This window comes from Fusarium verticillioides, chromosome 1, assembly GCF_000149555.1.
Source record: "Fusarium verticillioides 7600 chromosome 1, whole genome shotgun sequence".
Taxonomy (NCBI): Eukaryota; Fungi; Ascomycota; class Sordariomycetes; order Hypocreales; family Nectriaceae; genus Fusarium; species Fusarium verticillioides.
Genome location: NC_031675.1, coordinates 348958 through 374566, shown reverse-complemented (window position 1 = coordinate 374566; position 25609 = coordinate 348958). Strand labels below are relative to the sequence as shown.

Here is a 25609-nt window from a genome sequence, read left to right as displayed (position 1 = left end):
CCTATTTTGTATCTCGGCAGTGTATGAGACTGGATCGAGCAAAGCTGATCCAAATTGAGTATAAGTGCAGGCCTCATTCACCCAAGAACTATAAGCTATAGTCCATCTAGCGTTTTAGTACGATAAACACTGCAGAACTACGATGAGTTTGTGGCCGCTGTTGAGGGACTGTGGTGGCAATATCACATCCGGCGGCAACGTTAGATCTAACATGTTTTGCTGTCCACGAGCCAGTTCTCTAACTGTGGAACAACAGATATCTCGGTACCGTCAAACTTGCTGTCATGTTATGCTGGGTAAGCCAAAGGAGTCTTGGCGAGATAATAGGCGAGTTTCAGCAGGCTGGGTAGTGGCTACCTAGAGGAAACTAAAGATAGGGCTGAAGGATTGTTATATCTCGGTGCTAACACTGTATAACAGCAAAGCTGGGAGTATTCTGTGTGGTGTGTTTATTTCCTACGTATATCAGAAAATCATCATTCCGTTTGTCATACTGCGGTTTCTCATTTTTCTTCAATGTAATGATAAATGTGATGATAAAGTAAATGAACAGTTATTTCTTCAACCATGATAAATGGAATTACCTATTCATATCTCTATAATTTTCCTGTGTCTGTGACATGCTCCAAGCTACACCAACAGAATATACGCGTATTCGTCAAATTATCCCAAAGAGGCTCCATCTTTCGAGGCTGATGTTACTGCAATACCCCTTTCAACGCATCCGGACATTTAGACGAGGTATTTCTCCACGCCCAACACCCCTGAAGCAACATCCCAGCATAAATCATACAAGTCAGGCCCTAACAGCAGGCCTTGGCCCAAACATCCCCACCTATCAGCAACCCTGTCTAGTGCTTATGACACACACGTAATATGGATCTCCTCCCTCCTCTCTTCCCAACTCCTCACCGAAACGGATAAGCAAAGATTAATAAACCATACACAAGCCATGGCCGGTCACGCCACTGACGAAACAAAGGGCAAAGGCAAAGTCCGACAGCGGCGCGCCCACACGCGAAGCCGCACTGGCTGCTCTGAGTGCCGAAGCCGCAGGGTGCGCTGTGGCGAGCAGCGTCCCACATGGTGAGATCCCAGCAAGAAGAGCCAGGCTAGGCTGTCTCGGGAGAAGAAAAGCTGACTGTGCAAAATTGGCAGTGAGAACTGCGTGAATAGTAAGAGGACCTGTGAATATCCGCCCGTCAAGATACCGCTGAGGGAGAGACGGGCGCTGGAGAAGGCTGGGACGATTCAGCCTTGGGAGCATGTCCCCTGGGAGGCTCCGAGTTCTTCCAAGAGGCCTGAGGTGCCTAACACCCAGGCTCTGGTCCGTCAGCTTATTTTGTCGGGCTCCGGAACGACGCTGGACTGCATGGCCATTGACATGCCCCTCAAGTCACATGAACTCTTCAATTACTGTAGGTCTCATCATGCACAACCAACATCAATTACTAACAGGCCTTTTGTCTATGGCGAAACCCTTGTCACATCTGTCGCAAAGCATAACAAAGAGTGGTATGTCTAAAGCCCGTCCCACAACCAATGCTGACATTATAGCATGCCGTATACCATATCAGACCCCGAAGCCCTCCGCAATGCGATTTTGATGGCAGCTACTCATTTTACATTCAAGGTCGGCAGCCTCGAAGCATTTGAGCATACATTCCTCTTCCATCGCATTGAGACCGTGCGATTGGTGAAAAAATGGCTTGCCAGTGGAGATGTCAAGCTTTCAGCTGCCATCACCAAACAGATAGCTACCCTGGCATATACAGAGGTATGCAAATGAACTTCGGTCCTTGTTTCAGTTGTACTAAGTTATTTTCAGTTCTGTAGTGGTGATATGCAAATGGCAGCGAAACATTTAAATGTCATCTACGCTCTACCATGCCAGACAGCAGATCCGTCGAATAGCAATGGCAAGACCTGTGACCAAGAACTCTCTGATCGCTATTTTGTATTGTGAGCATATGTCACTCAGACTAAAGCTGGCGTTCACTAACATCCCAGAACCTCCACTTTCATCCACGGCGTGCAGACCGTTCTTCATGGCATCCTCCGCGCTGAAGAGGCAACCGAAGAAAAGAACACCCTCTCAGTCTCTCATCCCATGCGCCTCATGCACAAATGGTACAAATCAGAAGGACAGTACCTACACTGCCTCAAACTCAAAGCCATACGCCTCTTCTCAACATTCTTCATACTACCTGACATCGGCGCAAGGCTCTCTGACGTTTACAGAGAGTCAATAGTGAATAGTCTTCGTCAAGTCAACGACGAATTCTACAACCTCACAGAAGCTCAAAAGATACACGATGACTTCTGGAGAACCGGTGCAGCTGCTCGAGTTTACGACGCAGTTCTTGAGTCGCACCAAACCTCAATTACACCTACCAATCATGAACATGAAGTGACTTCAGAAGCTGAGCAAAAGACTTCATGGTGCGGATTGGTCATCGCAGCAGAGTTATTCCTAGAACAAGTAGTTGTTCTCTGGCGCCCTTTCACAAAGGAGATATACCTCTGTAGCATGAGGATATTCCAACGCGATCTCACCTTTGCTCTTCAGAAGACAAATACGGTAGAGATTGCAGAACTGTTGTTCTGGGAGTCGCTTCTGGGATTGATGAGTCTTTATTTTCATGAGAAACTAGGGGATATGGAGCGAGAACCTGGCTTGAGGCCGTTTTTCGAGAGGATTATAAAGGAACAGAGTCGAGATATGAAGTTAGAGAAGTGGGAGGACGCAAGGAGGGTGTTGTTGAATATTGCATGGCCCTTGGACTTTTCTGAGGATGACTATGTGAAAGGGATATGGGAGGTTGCAGTAGCTGACTAGTTGCTGAAGAAGAATTAATTATCATACCAAGTTGAACTTTTCTTTGAGTGGGACGGTGGTCGGTGATACGGATACAAATTGTGCTGAAGCCGCTTTGCCATAGCATCGAGGTTATCTACGGGTCCTATATCCCTCTGCAATCCTCGTGATCCAGCAGGACCGTTCGTCATTGTTACGCCTATGATGCAGCTGGAAAGATAAACTCTCTCAGCCTCGCCATACCCATCCGGTCCCCTTCCATGGTTTCCGCCACATCCTTATCGACCCAGCCCCTGGTATAGCCTCCACCGAAATCCGTGACCCATGCATTATTATCCTGATCTATCAAGACACTCTCTGCCTTGACATCTCCCCACACCATACCAGCGCCATACAAGCCCGGGACAGCAGCCTCAATCTGTTCCATCCATCGTTGTCTCACTTCATGCGGGGGATTGTCTGGTTCCCCAGGAGCGATCTTAGTTGACAACGGACAACCCCGATTATCGATATAGGTTAACAAAACTCCAAGAATAAATTCATTTTCATCGAATACAACGCCGCAAATGCGACATAGATTAAACTGTGAGTCCAACCCAGCTGCGTGGATCATTTTATACGTCTCAAGTTCGCATTTAGTCTGTACTCCAGAGTTGCATGGCTTGAAGAAGCATTCGGTCCTACAGTTATCGATGAGAACCTTATTGGGCGGCTCGAAAATCGCATCCTCGGGATTTTCGAAGCCTAAAGTTATTCCGGCGGGATCATAGAAGGCAGACCAAGTCTCCAAGTCATCCAGGAAGTCGTCGTCAAAGCGTATGAATGATGGACGTACAGAGGACTTCTCGGCTGCGACCCGTCGAGGACATAGCTTTTCGTCGACGATGTCTAGTTCAAAGACAAAAAACTCCGGAAATATATGCTTTTCTAGGGTGATTCTGATGTCTTTGGGGTCACATTCTGGTGGAGGCGCGAGTTCAAGTAGAAGAGGTTCAAACGAAGCCATGACCCATTCGTAGACGTCGGTATCATAGATGACGCCTATGACCTCCTCGCGTGACTTGAGGACTTCGAGATATGACATGTACTTCTTGGTCATGTTGGGAGAGTTAATGAAGTTAGTGGGTGAGACGGTGATGTAGAATACCCTTATATTCCGGCGGACGGAGAATTGTGCATTGTGATTATCGCCCCTAACGTTGGTGAGAATACCTTCGATGCTGAATCTCGGCGTTGTAGCCATATCAAAAGTCAACACAGTAACTCAAGTAAGCGCAGAGGTGAAGGGCGCTGAAGTGGAGAGAGAGCGGTGAAATGCGGAGTTTGACATGTTACATTTCATTGGCGGGTTACCTGACAACGGCTTCCATTATCCTGGCAGGAGAGCCAAGAAACCCGACAACATCTATCCCGCTCGAAGTGATTATATCGGAATCAGTTTGGTCTAGAATTGGTGAGCCTTGGACCAGATGCTTTTTTTGACACCTCACTTCAAGGCCGGAAGTTCCTTTCTCTCTGAGGCCTGGGTCTAGAACACCATGCGATGTTCACTACAGTCACGCGACAGCTTTATACATTCAACTTGGCAAGCCAGCGCGAGAATGAACTTCTTTTGAGTTCACGCCTTACTGAATTAGTACTCCCAGATAACGAGTCTACCCCAGATACTATCTAGGAAGCGGCTCGTACATGTATAGCTCCACTCTACCGAGATAGGCATGCGTCCGCGAAGTGACCAATCACAAATGACGAGTTACAATGCAGCGAAATGACTATCTATCACTTAAATTCACGCTGCCTAAGCTACAGGTCAAATATCACAATCTTCATAGTCTTCTCGAATGATACTTAAAATTACATAATTTCCAACATGACAAATACCGTTGTCGTTATCGGGTGAGATATTCAATCAGTAACTGAAACTTAAGCTAACGATCTCTAGTGCTGGTGTAATTGGCCTCACTTCAGCGCTGTTGCTGGCCAAAGAGGGTAACAAAGTCACTGTCGTTGGGAAACATATGCCCGGTGACTATGACGCCGAGTATGCCTCGCCATGGGCTGGAGCCAATGTCATTCCGTGAGTCACCTACTGACCACTCTCAAGGCTGGTATACTAATATTTTCAAGCTTATCGCCAAAAGATGCAAGTCGCTGGGAGCGACGAACGTGGATCGCTCTGAAGAAACTTGTCGAGGAGACCCCTGAGGCTGGTATTCATTTCCAGAGTGAGTCCTCGTAACAATTACTGAGACTGAACCAGCTAACATCGTAAGCAACGCATGTCCTCCGTCGGAACAAAGACACAGAGTCCGCCAAATCAGGCTTCTCAGCCCATTTCTACGCCGAAAACCCATGGTTCAAAGAAATATTCAACGACTTCCGAAACAACCACCCATCCGAAGTCGCAACAGGCTATGACTCTGGTTTTCAATATCAAGGAGTCTGCATCAACACCGCCATCTACCTCCCCTGGCTTCTCGGCCAATGCCTCAAATACGGCGTCATCGTAAAGCGCGGTATTCTCACTCATATCAACGAGGCCAAGTATCTCAGCCACACGGGTGAAAAGGCTAATATCATCGTTAACGCCACTGGTCTCGGATCTCTCAAGCTCGGAGGCGTACAAGACGCAACCGTCGCACCAGCACGAGGTCAAATCGTCCTCGTCCGCAACGAGACACCCAAGACTCTACCGCTCTTCATGTGTTCGAGCGCCCTCGACGAAAGCGGTGAGGAGATTTACGCTATGCAACGAGCAGCTGGTGGCGGTACGGTCATTGGTGGGACGTATCAGATTGGGAATTGGGATACACAGCCTGATCCGAATACTGCGAATAGAATCATGCAGAGGATAGTAGACCTTTGCCCGGACATTGCTGGTGGAAAGGGGATTACGGGGCTGAGTGTTATCCGGCATGGTGTTGGGTTTAGACCTTATAGAAAGGGGGGTTTGAGGCTGGAGGAGGAGAGGTTGGATGATGAGACGTGGGTTATTCATAATTATGGGCATTCGGGATGGGGCTATATGGGGTCTTATGGGTGTGCTGAGGGGGTGGTTGAGCTTGTTGAGAAGGTCACCGATAAGACTCGGGCGAAGCTGTGAGGTCAACTCCGAACACTGTTATTCATCATGTTATTTATAATACGTCACCTTTCTCATGAATTTCCTCTCCGTTCAACATCATTGGTGAGCATATATCTTTCAATTTCGAACCAGAATTAAAGACAGCCAAAAACATCATAAAACTGGTCGATTCTCACGCCGAAATTGCACAAGACATCGCCTTTATCTCTCTAATCTATTAGAAATATAACTCATCGTCAAGATTAATAGTGTGGTATGTCATAATTCTCTACCTAGAGTAGAAACCCAGTGGGAAAAGGATCCTCCGGATCAAGATGCACATTCTTCTCCCCCGTGATCCAAGCCCTTCCCTTGACAGTCGGCAGCACGGCATCCAGCTCCCCAACCTTGGTCGTCCCTCTAATCTTCCCCACAAACTCCGTGTTAATAATACTCCTAAACTTGACCGACTCTCCCTCCTCAATAAGACCCCTCGCATGCAGAATAGCAAGACGCGACGAACTCCCCGTTCCACAAGGACTCCTATCCAATCTTCCCGGCGTGACAACAACAGTATGCTTGACAGTCTTGCCTTCTTGCCCGTCCTCCAGAGGCTCTGTGATGATGACGTTGTTGATACCGCAGATAGCTGGGTTCTCTGGATGCGTGGGCATGCAGTTCGCCAATACTGCTTGTTTCAATCTCTTGCCGAAATCAATGAGACGATCGGCATTGACTGTTTCCACTCGAAGACCCAGCGCTTCTGCTTTGACGAGGACGTACCACTGTCCTCCATACGCGATATCCACCACCACGGTTCCCAGCCCAGGAACGTCTATCTCTTTATCAAGAGCATACACAAACGCTGGGACGTTATCAAAAGAAACTGATCTGCACTTCCCATTCTCACACTCCGCCGTCGCAATCACCAATCCAGCAGCTGTGTCCAACTTCACAATACTAACAGGCTCAACCATGGGCACAATACCCGTCTCTAGAAGAACAGTCGTCGTACAGACACAATTCGATCCAGACATGGGGACCCAATCTCCGGGCGCCATGATAAGAAACCCAGCATCTGCATCAGGTCGGCACGGCGGGACGATTAAATTAACGCTCATCTCCAAGCGTCCTCTAGGTTCTTGTAGGAGTAGTTTTCGAAGATCATCCCGCTCAGCCATGTAATATGTGAGCTTATCGTGCATTGTTTTGGCTGGCACGTCGAGGACGCCGCCGATGATGACATCGCCGACTTCGCCTTCTGCGTGGCATGTGACGATTGAGATGACCCGTTTTGAGCGCATGATGAATTATGTGTGAATAATTATGATTGAGGTATTGATCTTTGAGTGAGATTGAAAGGGGGGTTCAATTGGTGTGCTTTTATCTATAGTCTTTACTTGATTGGCGTCTTTTTGGAGGGGTTCGACTGATTTGGGCGAGGGGCGGAAAACTACCCATTTTAGAACGCCCGTCTTGAACACGGCTAGAGATCCCGAGCAGCCACGCAAAACGGGAAGTCTTGTATGGATTGATACGAATGGCTTAAACTGTAAGATAAGAGACCAGGTGTTCCATGATACCCAATGGCAGCTCATACTCACATTACTAGCTGCAGGACCGCCACTTCATAAGGTTATTTCAACCCCAACCCCAGCTCGAGAACAACCAGCATTGTACGAGATGGAACGTTGATTAAGAAAGACTCAGGTTTATTCACATGTAACTATATACAAGCCATGAAAAATATGTTGCCCCAGCCAATAAAACTCGACTAGAGCTAGTAGCTTGATAAGCCCAACTCACGAACCACCATCTAAGCACGAACAACACGAGCCTTGGACTTCCATCCCCAAGCCGAAACATCCCGCTTGTTCATAACAGCCACGCTCTCATTATAATCACTAGTGCCATTCTCCGGATCAGCATCTTTAGCCTCACAAGTCGGCCCCGCATCAGGCGCTCCAAGCGCTCCCTCAACAGCACTAAACTTCTGCTTCTCCATAGTAGTAGCAACCATGTTCTTAGCCGCCTCCTCAGTCCAGCCATTGATGAAATCACCATGCGAGCAGAACGCATTCCCGCACGCAAGCTTGAACGGCGCCTCGCCGCTCCACCCGTTGGGGAGCACCTTGCGCAGATCGTAGCGGATGCTGAAGCGCAGCTGGGGCATCGACTTGCTGCCCTCGGGACACCAGTTTGCGGTGCCGTAGTCGCGCGACTTGTAGGCTGTTTCGAGGGTTTGCTCGTTGACGCACTGCGGGAAATAGAGGAGTTGTTGGAGGTGCGTTGCGCAGGTTGAGGTTGGGAAGCCATTTGCGCCGAGGGGGATGGGCTCGCTTTCGCAAGTCCACTCTGCTTTGGCGTCGGCTGGCATATCAGCTTGAGTCTGGGCATTGGCATCGCCCGCGACCATCTTCAAGTTCTGAGGAATGGGTACCTCAGCGGGTGTTTCGCCGAGGTTGTAGTACGCGCTGAAGCGCATAACAGGGATAGGTTCGTAGTTCGTTCCATCAGCGGTGTAGAGCGGCGTAGGAATCCAGTAGACGGAGAGATCGTTGGGGTTCTCGGCGTTGGTGCAGCCCTTTTGCAGTTCCGCGCTCGTCTTGGTGTTGATGGTGACGGCATCGGAGCCGAAGAACGAGTGGAGATGAGACTTGCTATACTCTCCGGGAAAGACAATGGGATCGATGTTCTTGAGCATAAAGGGAGATGCAACATTGACCTGGGTGTAAGCCTGAGCGGCGCCGACAAGAAGACCGGCAGCGAAAAGAATGGAGGAAGACATCTTGCGTCTAGCAGATTATAAAAGAATTGAATAAGATAAATACGAGTGAAATGTAGTGACAGTCAATGTCTAGCGAACGAAAAAATGAACGAGTGTAGTTTGAACTAAAGAACAGATGCACAGATCATGACGAACTCCTCACTTTAATAGCAAACCTGCCAACGCCAAGATATCATCTAGCATTTTTAAAAAGAAACATCCCGCGTACCCCCGCCAATGTTTCGTTGAGATGTAACTTATGCTTAACAGAGATGAAAAGACTCGGAATATCATTAGCGGAAGAATTCACACCTGTAACAAGGAGTTGAATGCAATTGGTCGATTGAATGGCGCTTGGAAACATTGGAAACGCTGGGCCTTGTAATGTCCGTTTTGAAACAGGGAGAGCTTCTGTATTTGGGTGTTGCCGCGTTTCAGTGTTAGGGCGGTGGTGCTAAGCGACGGTGGCTTTCGGAGCTGAGGCTTGGCTGGTTCTTATACGCGGATAGTTCTATGATTGCTTTTGGAGGCTGCTTACCCTGTGGCTTCGGCTTTTGAGGTAAGATTTGGAAGATGCGGATGCGGCTATAAAAAGGCACGAAACCCCCCCTCAACGCATTCGAAGCCGTGTTGACCTCTGTATCACCAGAGTCTAAACTTTCTTACGCAGCATACAGATAATTGTTTCTGCATTGGACAAAGAGCCCACCGCCCTTACTTGGTGCTAATATACGTTCTTTGCCTTTGTGCTGGAACTGAAGCCTTCCTAAACTCTCGACCTTGTCACAGCTCTGGCACCAGCGCTTTGTGGAGATGAAGCAATCTTTGAATGGTCGTTAAGCTCTCCAAGTTCGCGTTTTTTATCCCACGTTGAGTAGCAAGCAACCGTTTTAAACGGCAAGCCCAGACTTGGCACCGTTGGCCCTTTGTCAAGGCGTCCCGATAAGCGAGGTCAACTGACTCGCGCATCTGCCATTTCCAACGGCCTCAAGCTGTGACTTCACTGACGCAATCAATAAATCGGCAGAACATGTGAAACTGTCCGAAAAGCCAATCGCAACATTCGTGATATGCCGTTCCCTCAGTAATCGCTTGTGCTTGGAAGCATTTCTATAATGGTGGGTCGTCAGTTTTAACAGTTCTCCAGTATTCCACCTTTTTAAGATTAAGGTAAGGAAAAAGCTTACGCGCCATCCTTATCTGATGTGAGAGACAGATTGCTATTCCCGGCCCAGTTTTAGATGAAACACCTTGTGAAACTTGGACATTTTGAACTTATATATACCGCCTTATACCGTAGTTATGAAATTGATAGAGTTATGCATTTGCACTGAAAGTCATATCATGGAATGGATGGCAGAACGATGTGACGAGTGTCCCAAAAAGGATGCATCCTTCGAACCGAGCGAGATGTCAGACTGTGATTGTGATTGTGCTCATGAACCTGCATTTCGGCTAATGCTGACAGGTACCATTTAAGCAAACATTTCCGAGTTGTCAGCAAGTGATGGTGTGAAGCTCAGCGCTCTCTACGAATGACAACCTACAACCAACATCACATCATACCCAAGGACCAATCCAAAGTCCCCTCATCCCAAGCATCTCTAGGCCACCCCTGTCCAAAGACGTTGGCAAAAGCTTGAAAAGTCTTTTTATGGACCTCTAACATGACGAATCTCCTGATGATCTGCACCCCTATCCATGCTGCAAACGGTTGCATCTTTCATATCGTCTCCACATATCACTTCATCAGCAGTAACCTTTTCATTCCCACAATGCAATCAGGAGATATTTCCCTCAAACTTGAAGCTGTCCTGAAGATCATCTTTTCTAGCTCGCACCTAAATCATAGATACTGTGTTCCACTTGGTTCAAAAGCAATAAACTTTATCGGAGGATATTCGTCCCTGTAGGGGGTCCCGGGACTTGCAACTTCTGACACCGGCATCTAAGAAACTAGGGGTCTCGCCAAGCCTAGGAACACTTAAGCTGAAATATGGTGGGTGCTTCCATGAATATCTGTTCAACCAACAGGTCGTAAGCACAGCCCGGTCCGCGAATCCTTTGAGATGACGGGACATGGATATTCAGGAGTTTCCGCGGGCCACTTTATCCAGTTTTCCTTAAAGGTGACAGTATATCTTCCCAGACTTTGACTGTGATGTTCTCTTGTTCTTCTTCTTCCCCTTCCTCACGCGATCATGGCTGTCGCGGCAAGTTTACCGTCGCGCCCTGCGCTGAGAGTCGGGATCGTCACCGCACTGGGTATTTTCTTCTTAGTCGTTCTTTTCACTTTTTATTCTGATACTGTACGATCACCTGTTGAGTTTGCGCATCGAAAGGCACAACAGTACTGTGACTCGTCGCAAACGACGTGAGTGTTACATTTGCCCTGTTGATCTTGGCTGACTGTATAGAAGTATTCATTCTTTTACACCGACACCTACACCGGTAGCAACAGTTACTCCTGAACCTACGCTAGAACCTATACGTAATTGTGAAGACCCGTATCGTCGACCGGGATACCTTTATATACCCAAAGAGCCGAAAGCGTATAGAGATACACAATGGATTCCTTTCACTGAGGATTACCTTAATTCGGAACCACCCGAGTATGCCGCTTACCCACCGAAGCACGAGATTGTCTTCAATGATACTGCTGTTGAGCCAGAGTATCTCAATGCCCCCGGTAATCCACAACAATGGATGCGCATGGCTGTCGTTGAGAGTCGACGCCGTCGCAAAGCAGCAGAAGCTACTGTCCCACCGACGAGGAACACAACAGTCAATGACTTTGTCAACATGAAAGACGACAATGGCCTCGGCTGGCTATGGGGTCGCCGCGTTGTCATGTTCGGAGATTCCGTCGATCGCTACATGACACAATTCTTCTGCGAAGAGTTCAACAGCAAGATGTATCTCCCTATCCAAGACAAATCAGGCCGCCAAGCAAAAGGCATCTGCGAAGTCCCCGCCTTCAACTTCACCCTCGTGTACCTCCACTCCGTCGGCTCCTTCACCTACCGCCCAGACTGGTGGTGGATCGAAAACCTCAAGAACGTCGCCTGGGAAGAACGCTGGAACATCTTCTGGAAGCCCCACGAAGCACCCATCCAAGGCCCCTCCGGTCGCCCCGATCTAATCCTCTGGCAGAACGGACTTTGGGATCAGCGGGCTTTCTGGGAGGGTGGCGCGGCGATGCATGATGAGGGTGATAAGCCGATGACCTTGAAAAATAGGCAGATGGCTTGGGAGGAGGTCCGTTTTGTGACTGCGCGTATAAAGAAGATTGCGAAGCGTCTTAATGATGAGTTTGGGGATGATGTTCCGATTATGTTTAGGGCGTTGACGGTTCATAGGGAGAGTGGTATGGGCGATGCTATAATGATGGAAATGGATCGTTTGGGCAGGGCTGTGGCGGAACAGGCCGGTCATGAGATGTTTGAGTGGGCCAGGTTGATTCATCTTCTTGGCAGCCTATATCAAGACGGCCTGCATCCTGGGAAGGGACCGGCCAGCTGGCTTTGGGGGAATATGGTCTTGGAGTACCTCGCGAGATCTGCTGGGTCTGAGGTGGGTGGCGAGGCTACATCGCCTTACTTTGGCGGATGGAATGCCTGCCATAAAGACTTATCTGGCTGGGGAGGGAGATAAAGAGTTTAATTCTCGTTGAAAAATTTCGCCACTTCTACTCAAGCTTTCAACTACCATACAAACTTGAGATTAGAGTCCGGGAATACTTCACTTTGGCGTTTTGCTCTCAGTGTTTCAAAAGCATACATATGCCCGCTAGCTGCCTCACGAATTCGCTTAGTGACTCTGAAATTCATACCTCGTTTGTTGAACAGCGCAGCAAAAGCTTCAGGGCCATCTTCGATTGCTTTTATCGCCATAACTTCTGGAACGTCCTTCTCTGCTTTTTGTTTCTTTATCATGTGACGGGCCTTACCAGTCTCGGCGATGAGTCTTATTTTGTCTGTGACTTGTAGCTTTTCCTTCCATTGCTGAAGAATGGTCTTTGCAACAAACTCATGACGCTTCCTTTGCTCTTTGATTCGGCGCCTGGCTAACCCGCTGACGTCCATTTTCCCGACGAATGACCCCCGTTGGTTGAGTAAACTCTCGACAAGCGACGTCCGGATGAGTGAGCTCTCTACATTTCCATTCAGGATTTCAATGGCGGAGATTACACGAGCTTCTGTGATCTCAAACTCAAATGGCGACCCTGGGAAGAGACATGACAGTGTTTCGATCCCTGCTTTAACAGCCTGTACGTATACTCTTTTCGTTATATTGAAAGGCTTTGTACAGCTTCTGAGTATGCACTCAAGTGTGTCCAAGCCGTGGTCAATTGCTTTGATAAAAAGATCTTCGTCCAGCTCGACCGGGGTTTCCATAGCGACTAAATATAACTGAAGAAGATCTGACCCAGCCACAATGCCATCACTAATGAGTTGCTTTGTTATCATTACTGGATTTCCGCATTCATCGAGGATGTGGCACCCTTTGGCAGTTGCTTCTAGGGAGAGATTTTCAAATATATCGATTGGATGTTGAGCTTCCTTCAGAATAAATTGCAGGACATCTCGAAGACAAAACATTGCCTTCTTCACCATCTCTTGTGATATTTTGACAGGAGATTCGCAATTGTCGAAAAATGCTCGGCAAGTCGGCAATCCTCTTTGAATCGCACGTAAAATAGCTTTAACCCTCAACTTTTCTGGTTTAGAAGAAGATCTAATGAGTCGTTCCAGGATTTGTGGCCGGTAGTCCATAGCTCGAGCGACCAAATCCGGCATTTGGCGAATCACAAAGTCAGACCTCTGTAGCAGGATCTCAAATACATCAGGGAATCTCTGGAGGCACTGCAACCCTACATCTGAAGAGACCCGGAATGGAGTTTCACTCTTGTCTAGAACTAGATTTGTGAAATAAGTTCCATGTCGCATGACATTGAAGAGATGTTCTTGACCGATGTTGGCTACCAAGCCCTGTCGGAGTAGACACTGTTCTAGCAGATCTGTTCTTCGCGTGCCTTTAAGCTTCTTCCGGAGTTGGTCCCTGGAAACATATGGGAGTTTTTGTTGAAATTCTTGGATACTGGATGCTGGGGTTTTAACAGCCGGCCACTTCTTGCCAAAAATGTAAGCATACAATTCCTGCATCAACATTTGCTCGTCCTTTGCGTAATCAGATCGGATTCCACTTTCTTGCATGTCGACCGCCATTCCAAGTAATGCATAAACTCTGTCTCTTGGGTCTGTGGCCTGACATCCTCTGAATTTGTACAGCAAGCCGCAAAGGTTTCGATTTTGATCCCGTGAAGTCGGGGTTGTCACTGGATGGGGCATGATATCCAGAACAGCTTGACACTGTTGACTGACCTTGACATCCATAACCCTTGGAAGCAAGGCGAAAATCCAGCTCGGAATTTCGCCCAGGTTACATGACACGACGGCTCTTTTCGCATTTGCCACTTCCTGCAGGATCCAGACTCTTGAAAACCAGGATTTCCCCATGAAGCTTTGGAGACCATCCACCAACTCTTTGCGGCAAGATGGTACGAGGCTCGCTTCAACTTGTTCCCACAGGGACCTCCATCGGGGATCTTCGCGTGGCCATTTTCGAGGAATGCCTGGCATTTCCGCAAGTTTCGCTTCGAGGATGGTGACAGCAGATTTCAGCTTTGTGGCATTGCCACTCAGATAGCCAAGCCAGGCGACCACTTTGTCAGCTTTTCCATAAATCTCTCTCATATGGTCGACTTGATGACCGCGCTCCTTGATATTTGTCTGGTCGATGCAGAGAGCATCTACCCAGAGCATCCGGTCCTCGTCAGGTTTCCTCAAGTGCCAGAGAGCTTCGTGCAAGCTTTCAGTGATTGACAAAATCTTTTTGTCTACTATGATCTCATGAAGAGTACTCTGACTTCCCCAGGTATAAGACAGTGATTCATAAGGGATGATATCGTCTAGATACGCTTGCCAAAGTTGGCATCGCAATTGAGATTGAACGCCCTTTTCAAGGAGTACCAATCGAAATCCAGCAGTCTCCAAATCAAATGCTTCGTATTGAAATCGATCTATAAAGGCATGCTCGTGTTCCAGTTGGGTGGTATTGATCTGATTAGGGACAAACATAGCATAATTGACTGTGGCCATTTTGATTTGACGTAGCGCAGAGTCATTCAGCTTTAGAGCATAGGGATCTGTAGAGCTAAGTATACCGCAGACAGTCAATATTGGAAATCTTGACTTGATACTGGCACCGGCCCGTTCGAAACATATGATCTTACTATCGCATCCGACTCTGTTGGTCAAATCACGATCAGATAGGAGATGAGTAGATGATGCTACTTTGCCCTTCAAAATTTTGTTGGCTTTATCGGTATTTCTTTCCGCCGGCTGCTGATCATTGGCGCAGGCAAGCTCTGCTCGGGATGATTGATGTTGCAGATATTGGTCCCAGCTCTGGCGACCCTCCGGAGATTGGATGGTGTTGATGACAGATTTGATATATGAGGACGGGTGGCTCATTTCAAAAGTCGTTGAGATGCGATTCGAAGCAATTGTCTCACTCACGTCGAACTGAACTTGTCCAGGTTGACAACCTTGTGGAAACGCCACGACGATATCGCCTGGTTTGGCAAGGCTCCCTTCGGGTGCTGTAGCATCGACTCCAATCAGAAAGCCAGCTCGAATGGAAGGGAAAGCTTCAAGTAAATCGTCGACAGTGTTTTTGACAAAGACAGAGACATTGGTCATGTCCTTGGCTTTTCCGACCAGGACTACATCATGAGGGCCAACCTTTCCAAGTGAGCATGCAGCACCCGAGTTTTCCAAATGATATTCTGGCTCTGGTTCGCCCAATAAGGCTCTGGCCGTCTCGTAGTCCTCTGGCGATGGTGCCACGATTGCGATATAGCAATTGTTCGAGTTTGACTTATCCATGACCGGCGGGCGAAGACAGTTCATGCAACTAGAAACATCAATAGACTGAAATTGAAAGAGCTGGAAGGAATTGGAGATTGGAAAGGAAGTAAAATTTCATGGAGCGCATCATTCATTGAATGTCAGACTTAAGATGCCCAGTGAGGCTTTATGCCACGTCAGAGCTGCATTGGGGCTTGGCAAGCCACCATGTCTGTGATCAGACAGGAGCCTATCAATCGACAGACACAGCCTACAGTAGTGTCTACACAAAAAGGAAATTACAATCAAAGTGTAAATACATTGCGACAATGCCTTCATCGCCATTATATCAGGTATGTCTTGATTGATAAAAGAGACAATTCTGTTACACAAATCAAAAACTTGTCTGCCTAAACAGCTCATTGCCTCACAGAAAGACCTATACTTCTGAAGCAGTGTTTCCCTTCTAACTTCCTGCCCCGTCTAAGGGAATCTAGGGGTAATGACCCTTGTGACATAAAGATCGGTCCAGCGCTCGCCGATAGCCTTTTCAATCTCCTGATAGCTCTGGCCATGGATCCATTCTGGTAACCTCCAGTCGTCGCAAATCAACAAGGGATGATCCCCATCCTCGTCTTCCCCCTTTACCTCACAAGGCGGTATGCGATCTTCGCGGCGAACCACGCGTGTCCACTCACGATCCGTCCAACACCCATCATCTCCCCTCGCAACCCCCTTGCTTCCCCAGGGACGGTCGAGCATCGGTCTGATGTGGTCGTTTTGCAACTGATAGTTATGGTACATTTCATACGGGTTCCACTCACGATCAATGATGAAGCGGTGATATCGATGGGCATCACCCCAGGTGTCAATATCTCCCTCTCCTGAGGTCCAATTGTCGACCGTATACACATCCCAGTCAATCGTGAAAGGTCGGATCACAGTATCAGGGGCTTTGTGAACAAGCAATCAATGAACAAAAGCGTTGACCGAACACTCCATTGCAGAGATGCAAACTCGAGGTTGTATCCCTTCTTATACCCTCTTGGTCTCTTCCCTTTGCAATGCCCTAGGGCTTGTTATAAGATTTATTGGTTATTGTGAAAGCTTATAGTAAAAGCTTATATCGGGGTAAAAAATATCGTGTTGTCATTCATTATCTGTATTCGCAGCCTAAAGCTTAACCCTATAGGCCGCCGTCATCCATAGAACACTCCATTGAGACCTTTCCTTGATGAGTCTCGAAAAGTGAGTATAGAGCATATACGAGACTCCCGCACAACCTCTCCATCAACAAAGCAAGTGGCCATCCTTGTTAGACACGTACTCATGTGCCACAGCCGCTTCTATTCATCTCAATCAGCTATATTCATACCAAAGCTATGCGGAGTATCAACTTACCAAGAGGGACAGCGACCTTTTCACTCTGCCCCTCACAAGTACATCTGATCCAGTACTCCGCACCGCCATACCACGGATCAGGCGCTACGAACATCTCACACCCGTGACAGCTTTCAGCGAAGTTTCCATGATAAGTTGGCTAGCAAACTGCTCAGCTTTTATGAACTGAAACACTTTCACGAGCACGACTTACTGTAATGGTAGTGCCGTCGTAGCCGAAACAGTCGTTGAGGTCCAGCTCGGAGGGGATGTAGCCTGAGTTATCGCGAGGCTGGCATTTGCCCGATAGTGTGTTTGTTTCGGAGTTGAAGGCGATGTCGATACAGGTTCTGTCGATCTGAGCGAATGCAGTACCCAGGAGGGTCATTAGAACTGTGGCTACTTTGGTCATTTTGTGCTGTGTCACTGGCTGAGTATGGTATCTTTGTTGCAATAACGTGACTTACTGCCGGACTTGGCGGGGTATATATGCCTTTATGTTAGAGTTCAAAGAGGGGCCATGCTTTGATCCTACCACTCGGTTAAATGAGCTCTGATCCTGACTGCTTCAGCTATAACATGTGAATCCTTCGCTCGTGTTTAGCGTGAGAAACATATGACCTGAGGGCGAGTTGGTGTTGAGATACTGAACCCCAATAGGCTCCTCAGTGATCTCTTCCGTGATGAGTAATACCTACTTGACAACTAAGGTAATATCGGAGCTTCAATGCATTACTTACCTGCCCAAATCAGCTCAAGCTGCATATCTCACTGATCCTCCGGGAATAATCCTTCGGAAAGTTTCTTTCTCCGGATTATGTTACCCGCAAGCTGAACCCTGGGCAGTGATAGATGCCATAAAGAGTGTGAGAGGGTTCATGTTGGACGGCTGTTTTCTAATGTGACGCGGAATCCCGTCTTCCCCAACTCAACCCTTGCAAAGACAGGGGTTCGTCGATTTACTCCGTAGTATAGTTAGGGGAAACTCTTTTTTTTTTTTTTTTTCCTTTGCCAGGTCTCGACTCGAGAGTTTTCAACCCCCTGCCAGACTGAAGGGGGCTCGCTGTCGGCCATAACCGTTACGATAGCTTGGCAGCGTCCCTCACTAACCAATGGATGAACTATGGAAAATCAGGCCAAAAGGCAAGTTCCTCAAGTTTTAAGATATTAAAGTAATATACGGCATGTTGGGCAGTTTCAACTTAATGTGTAATGTTTAAATACTAAAAGGCCCCTAAGTTTTCACAGTTTGTTACCATTTCTTCAAACTTACTCACTCCTATCATCGCGTGCAATTGACCATCATCATTATATCTCAATGCTCATGCAAGTTTTACTTCTCGGTTGCAGCAACTGAATGCCGAGCATCCTCCTCATGTGCAGCACCAAGCTTGGCCTCAACATCACCCTTCTCCGCCTTGGTGGTAAGATGAGTAGCGACGTGAGTCTTCCAAGCTGGAGTGCCGATGTACTTGATACCATTAGGATCCTCAAACATGTCCGCGGTCTCCTCAAGAGTCTTTCCAGCTGTCTCGGGGAACATGAAGAAGACGTGGATGAACATTGCAACATTGAAGACACCAAAGATGATGTAGCTCTTCCAGGTGATGTTCTCAAAAGCAACAGGTGTGAAGAGTCCAAGGGCAGTGTTGAAGGCCCAGTTGGATGATGTAGCGAACGCGACACCCTTTCCTCGAAGACGAAGAGGGAAGAGTTCGGGGGGGTATGTCCATGAGGCTGGGCCCCAGGTTGGTGCGTAAGAAGCGACGAAGAGATATGTGCAGGCGATGAGACCCTTTGCAGCACTTCCACCAACACTCATTGAGACTTGGGGAGAGTCACGTTCATCCTTGGGGATCTCAGTGCCGTGGGCAGCCAAGATTCCAGCGTTGGCGAACATCCAAGTGCACATGAGAGTAGCGCCGATGAGGAACGTTGGACGACGTCCCCATTTGTCCATCCACAGAAGGGCGGGGATGGTCATCAAGACGTTGATGATGTACTGGATAGACGAAGCGAGAAGGTTGGCGTTGCCCTTGTAGCCTGCCATTGAGAAGACGTAAGAGATGTAGTACACTAAAGCTGTTAGCATCAGCCTGCAACAGGAGGAGGATGTAACTTACTCATAACGTTCATGCCAGTGAGCTGAGACCAAATCTGCGTAAAGATTCCAATGACAGTCCTGTTGATCATGTTGGGCTTGAACAGATCAAGGTACGTAACATCAGCAATCGACGCCTCAAAAGCACACATATCCTTAATATCCTGCAACTCCAGCGCCACAAACGGATGGTCAGGATCCCCATGCCCATGCACAAGCGTAAGTACGCCATGACACTCATCCCACCTGTCCTTCCTCGCCAGCCACCGCGGCGACTCGGGCAGCAACATCATCATGAAGAAGAGGAACACGCCCGGCACCATCTGAAGACCCCACGGTACACGGAACGCAGCGGTGGAGTAGTCAGAGGAGTGACGGCCGCCGATCATGGCGCACCCGTAGGAGATGTAGTACATTATCAGGATGCCCCATGTTATGGCCCATTGCTGCATGCCGATGAAGCGGCCGCGCTTGGAAGGGGGGGAGATCTCGGCGATGTAGACGGGGACTTGGGCGGATTCGATTCCGACTGCGAAGCCGTTTATTATACGGCCGACGACGAGCATGCCGATGTTTTGAGAGGCGCAGGAGATGATAGACCCGATTATCCTGTCACTGTTAGTATGTAACCTTGATACCAGACAGGACGTGGCTTACCAGATGATACAGCCAACCATGATGGAATACTTCCGTCCAAGACGATCACTGAGAATGCCTGATACCAAAGCACCAAGCCACGAACCAGCAGCCATACTCGCCGTTATACCACCCTGGTTCAGCGAGGTAGGTCCACTGCAATCCTCATCATCATCAAATGGCGGTCCCTTGGGACCCTGGTTAAAATAACATTTATAAGAATTCTCGCCCAATTGAGCAGAGATAGAAGAAATGTCAAAGCCGAAGAGTGCACCGCCTACGACGGAGACACCGGCGATCACGTAGATATTGCCAATAGGCATGTTGTAGTTGAACCAGTAGCGATTGAGCTGTAGTCGAACCAGCTTACAAGTGATTGAGCTATAAGACGAACGGTGCAACTAGAGCGGGGGATGGGTTTTATAGCTGTTATGCTGGTTACACGATGGCCTCGGGATAATGTGTCCCGTTAATGTGGACGCAGAAGGATTCACTTTCTCCTACGGTTACATACACTGAGCTCCTGATGCTGGAGATCCTTGCTGTTGGGAGCTTCTCCACTGGGCACGGGGATGATGTTCTGGGGTTGATGGAGGTGGGTAGAGCATGGAATTGTTTGTGATATGACGTACTGTTGAATCCTTCGAGCTTTCGGATGTCAGTCAATTATTATGCTATCACTTAATGGCCTATTGATGATGATTTCAATCAAGGCTCTTTAACTTGCTACAGCTTCAGTGCTGAAGGTCATTACATTGAGATATGATGAATAAAAAAGTCAAAGCAAACTCTATCCCCATATTCTCCATCTCCATACGAAAAACCATCATCCCCAAAGATCACCACTTTCAGTGGACCTCTCATCCGTGACGTTACATCTTTACCACCGAGCATTTGGCCGTTCTTTTCTCACTCTCTATTCGGTAATGTGCTGCCGTGTGGTGTCATTGTCGATCATGTCACTTGGGATCAAGAAAATATCCCGTAGAGCATGGATCTTAAACGCGTAAATTGCTTAAAACCGGTGCTGATCATTTCGGATCCGAGAAAAGAAAAGAAAAATGGTGTGGTCTTCCCCCGGATCTCCACTGTGGGCAATAGGTCCGAATACAGAGGCGATAAGCGCTGCAATGAGACCCAAGAGTTTGGGGGAGTCACATGTTTGGGGGTGTTTTGACAGGCGAGGGTTGGTGATACCGTTGCCTCAGGGAGCAAGAAACACCGAACCTTGATGTATGGTGTCGAAATAAACTTAGTAAATAGAGTACTAAATTTAGGCTAAATTTACCTAAGTATTTTTATCATTTAGGGTTAAGGTACTGAGTTTTCTTTCCTCCCCTAGCGTTGATCTTGTGATGGGATGAATTGGGAGATGCGAGAATGGCATTGTTGTGATTCTGGCTAAATTGAACCTGATGTTTTTCGTTATTCTTCAGCCTCCTCTTACATCCTGGTTATTGTCTTGTGCTTTTGGAAGAGCTTGACGGTCATGTGCATTTAGTGGACTGGTCCGAACCGCTGGGAGCCGAGTATCATCATATCACCAGCGTTTATCAGCAAAGCCATTGAGCTGTCAACGCAATCTTGGCTTTGCCAATTGTTCTTGAGCCTTCAATCCCAGTATCCCAAACCCCCCACACTCTTGTATCAACCAGCTTTCGTCACCTGGATAAATGTGAGCTGCTACAGGGCGTCGACGGCTGGTTGAGTACCCTACACCTCAGAGGCGCGCTGCGATCGCGTCGCGTTTCTTGAGTCAGACATGAGCTGAGGCAACTAACTCCCTTCCGCATTCTTCTGTATCCGAAATTTCGATCAGATACTCTGCTGCCAATGCCGATCTGTCTATGCACCTGGATCAAATTCCCCGTCGCGGGATGGCTTTGCAGTATCCGAAATCCTCCGCAGCTTCATTTTGTTGGTCGGCGCACTGTGTCTAGCATGAGGCTTGGGAATGAATCGTGAGTTCTCGCAGATTACCAACCATGAAATACAGAACAAAACTTGGAATCATTATACCTCCAACTGAGAGCTTTTGGTAGTCAACGATGATGTAGTCAATAGACCCAAGACAATTGCGCTTGGCGTGCCGTGCCGCATGTCGCTGGAACATGCCGACGCTTCCTCTACAAGCATGGTTCTGTTGAGCCTCATCACAAAAGCTGCATCTCATTGACTGCCACGTCATCTCAATCATAGATGTCGATTTCGTCATTACAATCATAAATGCTATCCGTATTAATCTCGTAGACGAGCCCTCATCGCTCGTTCTCATGCAATGTCATGCAATGCTTCAACGCCAAACTCCTCGTATGCTTCTCACAAAGCTCAATCAAAATCTCACCATCACGCTCACTCGCTATGCCCCAAACTCCTCAATCACACTCCTCCCCTCCACAAAATCATTATCAACCCCCGTATACGGAATCTTCAACCCAAACCCCTCAGGCCCACCAACCTTCATCCCCTTATCCGTCTTCCACAGCGGATGCGCCGGCAGCGCAATAACATTAACGCGCAGTCCGTACCTCAAGTCCTGAGATCCAATGCCCTCACCGTCTTGGCCCAGAATGGAGATTAGGTCGGGAACAGTGCATACGACCTGCTGTGAAGCTTCTGAGCCGTCGGCGTCGCAGAGGGCTGCGTAGAGGTACTCGTTCTGGAAGGGGATCACCATGTGGCGGTCGCTGGGGACGTCTTGGTTGTGGGATTCGCGCTCGTCTTCGCCCAGGGGCGCGATGACGACGGAGCCCATTGTGTAGCCGCCGCCGATGTAGCGACGGACATCGATGATCTTGCCGGTGAAGAGGAGCTTTCCAGCGCAGACGTCAAACTAACCAGTTAGCGGGGAATCAATTCAACGGAGGCGCTCAATTGATGAGATACTCAGAACAAAAGGAAAACTTACAATTGCGTCAACGTAGCTGGTCTTTTTGCGACGAGCGTTGTGCACCGCACGGCCGAGATACCACGCTTGAGATACAGTGTTGGGAACGCCGTGGGACTTGATCACGGAGCCGGGGAGGGGATTGGCGCAGACTGCGCAGCCGAGACCGAGCTCAATTACTGTTGTTCGAAGGAGACTCTCCAGACGGATGGGGTTATCGGTGCTCTGTTGTTGTTAGTTGATTGTGAAGAGATTCATGGGTGGTGATGCTTACCATGACGACACTGGTGTTTCCACGGGCGTCCGAGAGGACGCAGGGTGTGAGAGAGTGGCCGTATACACTGAACGTAGCTATAAAAGTTAGATTGAGTCAATTGGATGAGTGTTGGGAAACGTACCGTGATACATTGTTGGATAAGCTCGACCCATGGCATCGCCATCAACGACAGGGACGTCGAAGTGAACAGCCGGCGGGAAAGCACTCATACCATTTCCACCACCACTGTCTTTGTTAGTCCTCATTTTTCAGACACAGGATTTAACTTGACTTACATCTCATCAATGTACATGCCATCAAAGGTCTTGTTCCCAACAACCTTGTTCACAGCATTGATACCAGTAACAATCTCATTCCCCCCCGCGATCCGCTCATTAATCACACTCGGACTGCCATACCACGATCCAAAGCAGATCATCGCATCGTCCTTCAGCGCCTTCGGTGAAATGACCCTCAATCTCCCCTTGGGATTATTCCGCAGCGCATCTAGACCCTTGAGGTACTCATGATGTGTCGGGCCTCCACCACCTGTGCCGAGAACTCCACATCCTGTCGCGATCATCTCAAGATCAACTTCAGAAAGATACCACGTTCCATTTTGGACATCAGGACGATACGCATCGAGATCAACGTGCAGAGAGGGCTTGTACGTCGGTGTAAGCGCATCAGGAACGCTGACCTTCTCACCCTCATCGTCCTCTGTTTCATGCACGCTTATCACAGGCGGAGAAGGCGGCGGCGTGAGTTCCTCGGGGATGGCAAGATGTCCCACCGCACGAACCTGCAGTCTCATCGCGCCATTAGACATGTACTGCAGCGGCGTCTTGGTGATCTCGACAATCTTGACGTCGTTTGCCGCTGCGCCCTTGGAGATGGCCATGTCGATCGCTTTGGCGCACGCAGCGTCAACAATGGTCTTTTCGGAGCGTCCCTCGGGGATTTCGACGACGTCGATCTCGCCGGATACTTTGGCGATTGCAGCGCCGACGGCGTTGGCGGCGCCTTGGTGGATGGGTACTATGCACTTGTCCACGCCGGCGAGGTCTTCGGTCACGAGCACTGCACCGCCGCCGACGAGGAGGACATGGACGGGGGCGGAGGATACTTTCATTTGTTCGACAACGCTCTCGAGCATTTTCTTGAGCTCTTTGCGACCGCTTTCGATGATGGGCGCGGGGACGTCTTTGACGAGTTCAGGATCACCGAGTTTGGCTTTACCTAGCGCGACGACGATATCACTCGCCGTTAACGTCTTGCCGCCAAAGACTTTCGCTTCTTGCTGGAGTAAATGCCCAACTGATCCTGGACCGACAGTGACGCTTTGCGTGGTAGGGTCAACCTGCACTTTGCTTCCGCCACCAAGACCAATTGACACAACCTCCGGCATCGAGAACGCAGTGCGCACGCCGCCGACCTCAACGAAACCAGGTGCCTGTCGCGGAAAACCCGATGGAAGAAGTGCGCACACATCAGTCGTCGTCCCACCGATATCCACGACCAAAACCTGCGGCTCCTCATCATCCGCGACACTCTCACGCTTGTGATCCAGGCCAGCCAGGTACGCAGCGCCAGTCATACTGTTCGTAGGACCGCTTGCAAACGTCTTGATGGGGAATTCGGCTGCTGTATCGGCATCGATAAGCGTGCCGTCGTTTTGTGATAGAAAGAGCGGACATGTGAGTTGTAGCCTGTGCATGGCGCGCTTGAACCCTTTCTTCACGCGGTGTCCTGTTCGGAGGATTGAGGCGTTGAGAATGGTGGCATTTTCTCGTTCTAGGAAGCCTGTTGGGCCGATGTCGTGGGAGCACACGACCTGGAGAGATGGTGCTTCTTGGAGAAGAATCCGTCTGCATTCTTCCTCGTGTTTGCCGTCGTGGTCAAGTGGTGAGAAGACACCGACCAGAGCGACAACGTTGATACCCTTTGCGACGACATCACGCGCCGTCCGTCTAATCTGCTCATGGTTCAACGGCTCAATTTCTCTGCCGTCAATCTCAAGCCCTCCATCGAGGTAATAAACCCCTCCGTCGAGAATACTCCTCAATCCAACGGGGAAATCCGAAAACGGTGGTAATTGTCTAGTAAACGGGCCGCACAGCCTCACAACGGCGACACGATCTAACCGCCGCGCATCAGCCTCCACAAGCGCGTTGATAAAGTGCGTTGTGCCGATAGTAACACTGAGAACACCGCTCTGGTCAACGGCAGAGTCGCGCAGGACAGCTCTTATGGCAGCTTCGATACCGCTGGTTATGTCTCGCGTGGTAGAGGCCTTGTGGGAGGCGAGGACGCCACGGCCAGGGGTTGATGTGGCAGCAGCTCGGATGTCGAGAATGGCCGCGTCCGTGTTGGTACCGCCGACGTCAACTCCGATTCGGTACAGGGACATGTTGGCGGTAGAGAAGTGTGCTGTTGGTTGGGAGGATGATACCCTGGAGGTGCCTGAAAGCATAATATTACGGTGGGGGCGGTAGAGCGGGAGAGGGGAGAAGAGGTATCACCAGATCTTTATAAGTCAGAGGTCATATCATCCATAGTGCGTAGTTTATTGTTGCATTTGTTTTTTCTAGAGTCATTAGTGAGTAAGAAAAATAACTCCTCTCCAATGTTTTCCTCGCTGAGACTGGATCATGCGAGAGGGGGGCGGGCGGCGAGGAAATCGGATGGAGCAAGTTGGCCGACGCCAGAAGAGAAAAGAGGAGACATAGAACAGAAAACTTGCCCGAACTGCAGCGGAACGTCTTCTCCTTCCAGCATCCAATCGTATC

General features: G+C 48.9%; 10 protein-coding genes across 11 annotated transcripts; 3 read left to right on the top strand and 7 right to left on the bottom strand.

Moving 5' to 3' along the window:
- The first annotated feature begins 914 nt into the window (after window positions 1-914).
- Window positions 915-2961, top strand: FVEG_09822 (hypothetical protein). Of its 2 annotated transcripts, XM_018898899.1 has the most exons (5): window positions 915-1086; window positions 1159-1515; window positions 1558-1777; window positions 1829-1962; window positions 2011-2892. In XM_018898899.1, the coding sequence occupies exons 1-5, from the start codon at window positions 953-955 to the stop codon at window positions 2837-2839; spliced, it is 1674 nt and encodes a 557-aa protein (XP_018756868.1). In that variant the 5' UTR covers window positions 915-952; the 3' UTR covers window positions 2840-2892. The 2 variants fall into 2 exon arrangements, with proteins under 2 accessions (XP_018756868.1, XP_018756869.1); XM_018898900.1 differs by having other exon boundaries at window positions 1159-1777; window positions 2011-2961.
- A 56-nt stretch (window positions 2962-3017) lies between these two features.
- FVEG_09823 (hypothetical protein) lies at window positions 3018-4061 on the bottom strand (the record flags this gene model as incomplete). The annotated part of the gene is made up of 1 exon (XM_018898901.1): window positions 3018-4061. The coding sequence occupies one exon, from the start codon at window positions 4059-4061 to the stop codon at window positions 3018-3020; it is 1044 nt and encodes a 347-aa protein (XP_018756870.1).
- A 627-nt stretch (window positions 4062-4688) lies between these two features.
- FVEG_09824 (D-amino-acid oxidase) lies at window positions 4689-5921 on the top strand (the record flags this gene model as incomplete). The annotated part of the gene is made up of 4 exons (XM_018898902.1): window positions 4689-4714; window positions 4761-4895; window positions 4946-5043; window positions 5092-5921. The coding sequence occupies 4 exons, from the start codon at window positions 4689-4691 to the stop codon at window positions 5919-5921; spliced, it is 1089 nt and encodes a 362-aa protein (XP_018756871.1).
- Window positions 5922-6175: 254 nt separating this feature from the next.
- Window positions 6176-7186, bottom strand: FVEG_09825 (proline racemase; the record flags this gene model as incomplete). Its single annotated transcript, XM_018898903.1, has 1 exon — window positions 6176-7186. One exon carries the CDS (start codon window positions 7184-7186, stop codon window positions 6176-6178), a length of 1011 nt encoding a protein of 336 aa, XP_018756872.1.
- A 512-nt stretch (window positions 7187-7698) lies between these two features.
- Window positions 7699-8670, bottom strand: FVEG_09826 (oxidoreductase; the record flags this gene model as incomplete). The annotated part of the gene is made up of 1 exon (XM_018898904.1): window positions 7699-8670. The coding sequence occupies one exon, from the start codon at window positions 8668-8670 to the stop codon at window positions 7699-7701; it is 972 nt and encodes a 323-aa protein (XP_018756873.1).
- Window positions 8671-10850: 2180 nt separating this feature from the next.
- Window positions 10851-12303, top strand: FVEG_09827 (hypothetical protein; the record flags this gene model as incomplete). Its single annotated transcript, XM_018898905.1, has 2 exons — window positions 10851-11023; window positions 11070-12303. 2 exons carry the CDS (start codon window positions 10851-10853, stop codon window positions 12301-12303), a joined length of 1407 nt encoding a protein of 468 aa, XP_018756874.1.
- A 50-nt stretch (window positions 12304-12353) lies between these two features.
- Window positions 12354-15623, bottom strand: FVEG_16675 (hypothetical protein; the record flags this gene model as incomplete). The annotated part of the gene is made up of 1 exon (XM_018905918.1): window positions 12354-15623. The coding sequence occupies one exon, from the start codon at window positions 15621-15623 to the stop codon at window positions 12354-12356; it is 3270 nt and encodes a 1089-aa protein (XP_018756875.1).
- A 420-nt stretch (window positions 15624-16043) lies between these two features.
- Window positions 16044-17352, bottom strand: FVEG_09828 (hypothetical protein; the record flags this gene model as incomplete). The annotated part of the gene is made up of 3 exons (XM_018898906.1): window positions 16044-16513; window positions 16962-17100; window positions 17155-17352. The coding sequence occupies 3 exons, from the start codon at window positions 17350-17352 to the stop codon at window positions 16044-16046; spliced, it is 807 nt and encodes a 268-aa protein (XP_018756876.1).
- Window positions 17353-18273: 921 nt separating this feature from the next.
- On the bottom strand, window positions 18274-20000 carry FVEG_09829 (hypothetical protein; the record flags this gene model as incomplete). The annotated part of the gene is made up of 3 exons (XM_018898907.1): window positions 18274-19016; window positions 19064-19650; window positions 19699-20000. 3 exons carry the CDS (start codon window positions 19998-20000, stop codon window positions 18274-18276), a joined length of 1632 nt encoding a protein of 543 aa, XP_018756877.1.
- Window positions 20001-21826: 1826 nt separating this feature from the next.
- Window positions 21827-25276, bottom strand: FVEG_09830 (hypothetical protein). Its single transcript, XM_018898908.1, has 5 exons — window positions 23117-25276; window positions 22963-23066; window positions 22839-22915; window positions 22586-22789; window positions 21827-22510 (listed from the first exon to the last, which is right to left on the bottom strand). The coding sequence occupies exons 1-5, from the start codon at window positions 25228-25230 to the stop codon at window positions 22037-22039; spliced, it is 2973 nt and encodes a 990-aa protein (XP_018756878.1). The 5' UTR covers window positions 25231-25276; the 3' UTR covers window positions 21827-22036.
- Between the last annotated feature and the right edge of the window lie 333 nt (window positions 25277-25609).